Below are 4,046 nucleotides of genomic sequence, written 5' to 3'. Positions count from 1 at the left end.
AAAGAAAATGTAATTTAAAAAATATATATATATTTAACTTGGAAAAGATTTTGGCAAATTCTGGTAAAATTAATAGGCTGTTTACAAAAGAAAAATACCAAGTGAATAAATATATATTAAATATTCGGCCTCACTAGTGATCAAAGAAATGCATGGTAACACAAGTTACCAATTTTTCAGTTATTAAGTTGATAAAGATTAAATGAATAATAACACTGAATGGTGGCTAAAGTAGAGAAATGGGGATATGAATTTCAAAAAGTCCTTAAGAATGTATAAACTTTTACTAATGATTTCATTTCTAGATAGGTTTTATTTTAGGGAAATTACTGGGCAAATTCAGAAGCATGTTCATAAGAGGATGTGTTCTCACAGCCTTTTAAAAATATGAAATATTGGAAGCAACCTAAGTATCCAACCTCTAGAACTATAATTACAATACATTTTTACAGCGTAGTACTAGGTAGCAATTGAAATTATGATCCAGGTCTACATTTGCTGACATCAAAGGACTCTTAAGGATTAATGGGAAAATCAGTATTATAATGTGATTGCCTTTTTATAAAAATACATGTCTCTATTTTACATTTTTATACTGATTAAGATTTGAGGGACATTAAACTTTTTCCCTTCATTTTCTGGATTAATAGTTTCTCATATTATTACAATGGGCCTGTGTTACCAGTACAATTTTTTTTCACATAGTAGAAAGAACTTAAACCCTTCAAATACAAAGAAAGAAATGGAAATCTGAGTTTAGTACATTCTCTCCCTTGGACGATGAAGATGAGACACCAAGACTCTCTCATTTTCCAATTGTTTGCTTTCCCATAATCACACATTCAGTCCTTCAACAACTATTTATGAACTGTCTGCTAAGAGTGAGGCACTGTGCTAAAGAGATAGTCATATTTCTAGTTCGTCTGTTAGTCCTATAACAACCTTATGCATTTCAATAGCTTTTTATGACATTCTTCCATTCCCAAAAATTATGAGGTACTTTTTTTACTAATTTTATTTTAAAGTAACTATGTCTAAGATGACTTACAGAGATTTTTTAAATCTATTTAATGAGTTATCTCTACACTATGTCCTAAAATTAGCTTTTCTGATCTTATTGATTTTTAATTAAATTTCAATTGTTCCTTTTGGGATAGGGTGAGGAAAGATGGCCACTCATGTTTATTTTGTACATTACTCCATCCTCTGTGCCTAGAATGGAAGGTGGCACAGAGTGAGTACTCAATAAATATCTGTTGAATGAATCAGATGGGGGATCAGAACCTGTTGCTATATTTTTAGAAAATACTAAACTCTTTCTAAGGAAAATCTTTTCATCAATCCTGAAGAAAAAGGTGATTTTTGCTTAAGTGCTTATAAGGACATTTTAACATTGTTCAAGAACTTCAAAGAAAATAAAAATACGAAATAAAACCAAAATTGTTATGTTCCGTTGCTGGTGTAATGCTGCTCTCTGGCCTGAAGATGGCAAGCATCCACTCCCTCAGGAAATGAGATTTGTTTGGTATCCTGGAAATAGAACACTGCCTTTTCTTTTGGCTTCCCAGGTCTAGCGTGGTCATGCAGGCAGCTGCCCTGGGTTCTTCGCTTGGAACAGCAATTGTTGGAGGGCTGATCACAGGTCAGGATGAAAAGTAAACACTTCCATGTGCTGCATGTGGTCAACATAATAGGTGATAAACATATTGACCGGTAAATTTGAAAATATTCTAAACTGCTGACAGTAAAGTAATCACGTAATCTCAAGAGGATGATTTTATAGCCATATATATATATATATAATATATATTTTTTTTATTTTTAAGTAATCGCTACATCCAATGTGGGGCTTGAACTCAAAACCCTAAGATAAAGAGTTACCTGCTCTACAGACTGAGCCATCCAGGTGCCCTTTATAGTAGTCTAATTTTATTACTATGTAAGTAAGTTTTCCTCTCAGCATCATAACATGACTTATTTTCTCCCTATTCTCATAGGTTTAATTCTCAGGTTCTTTGTCTGTGGACTGTCATCTACGGAATTCTTCTTTGATGATTCCGTTTATTGGGAGGTACTGTACAGTGTTCTAAGAATGTAAACGATGACTATACCAGTGAAAGTTTTGCTCACCTGAAGCCTCAAAGTTTGTTTGGCATCCTTGTGATAAAATTAGATAAACTGCCTAATTATAGAGAGAAATTGAGACAATATGTCTGGACAGATAAGATCGGAAGTTAAGGTCTTTTCCAAAGCATAAAGGACATGAAGAAAAGACAGAATTTAGTAGGCAAATGTCCTTTGCTCCTCTGAGAGCAATAAAGAGCTACTCATAAATATAATAGGAATCCCAGGCAGTAGCATGAGATTTTGTAGCATATATATGAGTAGGCAAAAACAGGTAGAATGTGGAAGGCTGAAGAATCTCAGTGAAGAATCTGATAAGAGGTCTTATGAATAACGTCATCTTCTTTCTATCCTCCAGTTTCTACCTCTTTACTCCATTGACATTTTCCCCAAATTATTTCCTGCAAAGCTTAAGAGTGATAGATATTTTGATGTGTTCAATGGGATTTTCAGGGAAAACAGGTTTGGTAAAGAGAATGTAGTCAAGGTGAATAGGGTAAATATTTTTTTTTTCTTAAGACAAACAGTTGTTATTTCTAATTCTTTCTAAGCTTGAATAATAATTATAGAAAATACCTTGTGTGTTTCAATACTAACCTCTGTCAGGCCCAAGTGAAAGAAACTATAAAGTGCCCTAATCTTGTTTTCTTTAAAGGTCCCCAGGGGGAGAGAAGTTGACGATGAATGAACATGACGGCCACAACCAGCTGAAGCCTAAGACTAAATATCGCTCCTCAGCTTCCTTTCCCATTATCTAGAATCAGGTTTAAAATTTTTAAAAGGCAGCATCCAACAAGAACAAGAGAATGGATAGGTCCTCAGCCCCAAATGTCCAGTGTAAACAATCTTAACACAATCTGGAGCTGTTTCTTGACACTCAGTGATCCGCTTAGTTGAAGGAATATGACTTTTAAACAGATGGTCAAATGGATTCTCTTTAGGAGTCCCAGACTACTCTCACCAGTGGGTAGGTATAGGGTGAACATTCCATGTATATTCTTGTATTTTTTTCCCCATAGCTGTAAATTTACAAAGAAATCAACACATCTGATTATGTCAGTTTCTTAATATAAATACTATGTCTTCAATCCCAAAGGTATAAAAGTAAAGCTAATAAAACAACATGTAAGAAATCTATATAAGAAATATGAAAGAAATATATTGTGTAGAGCAAGAACATGATTGCTTTTGGTGGTGCTTTCTTGATTTAAAAAATAATCTAGTTAGTAATGTTCTGTCTTTACTGGAATATTCTTATGCTTAATTCTTTTTGCATGTTTACTATTTGCAACCAGAGCTCAAATGCTATCTGACCAAAGTCTATTTTGTATAAAATACAATAAATTAAATATTATTTTATTATAAATTAAACATTTGTCTTTGGCTCTCCTTTCTGTGGTGGTTGGAATTCATTTTATTAACAAGCACACATGCACACGTGCATACACTCCTCATATTTAGTCCATATTCAATCCAAATAAATTATAACTATGTATTAACTACAAAATAATCAAGTTAATGTCTCACATTATAGGGTAAGTTTTAAAGAACTAAGTTTTAGAAAAGGTAATTGAAATAGTCATATAAAACCATTTCTAGAGAAATACAATTTTTTTTTTCCTCTAGAACCTTTTAAGATTTTTCCTTCTATTTCTGGAGTTCTGGAATCTTGTCAGGCTGTGTCTTTGTATCTGTGAGGAAGTATGCCCTGGCATAATTAACAGAACCTCAGTTACTAGACGCTAGATATTAAACATTTCAAGTTACAGTGAATTATTTAATATTTTATTCCTCTGGAGAAATTTGGAAAAATTTATTTCTAGATCCTAAGTATTTCATTAGGCAAATAGGTGATTTCTTTCAAATGTATGTCAGGGGTCTCTTTCACATGGATTTTTGAAGGGTGTTTATGCTATAAAATC

General features: G+C 32.9%; 1 protein-coding gene across 1 annotated transcript in view; it reads left to right on the top strand.

Moving 5' to 3' along the window:
- The window catches only part of RHAG (Rh associated glycoprotein), a 20,621-nt gene extending 17,126 nt beyond the window's left edge, over positions 1 to 3,495 (top strand). Inside the window, exons 8-10 of the mRNA XM_002915435.4 lie at positions 1,569 to 1,642; positions 1,998 to 2,071; positions 2,780 to 3,495. Of these exons, the coding sequence (XP_002915481.1) occupies positions 1,569 to 1,642; positions 1,998 to 2,071; positions 2,780 to 2,812 (181 nt within the window). The 3' untranslated portion in view covers positions 2,813 to 3,495. The remainder of the gene's footprint in view (positions 1 to 1,568; positions 1,643 to 1,997; positions 2,072 to 2,779) is intronic.
- Positions 3,496 to 4,046: the final 551 nt, after the last annotated feature.

This window comes from Ailuropoda melanoleuca, chromosome 19, assembly GCF_002007445.2.
Source record: "Ailuropoda melanoleuca isolate Jingjing chromosome 19, ASM200744v2, whole genome shotgun sequence".
In the NCBI taxonomy this organism is placed as follows: domain Eukaryota; kingdom Metazoa; phylum Chordata; class Mammalia; order Carnivora; family Ursidae; genus Ailuropoda; species Ailuropoda melanoleuca.
The sequence above is the reverse complement of the archived record's forward strand: the minus strand, read 5'-3'. Positions and strand labels throughout refer to the sequence as shown.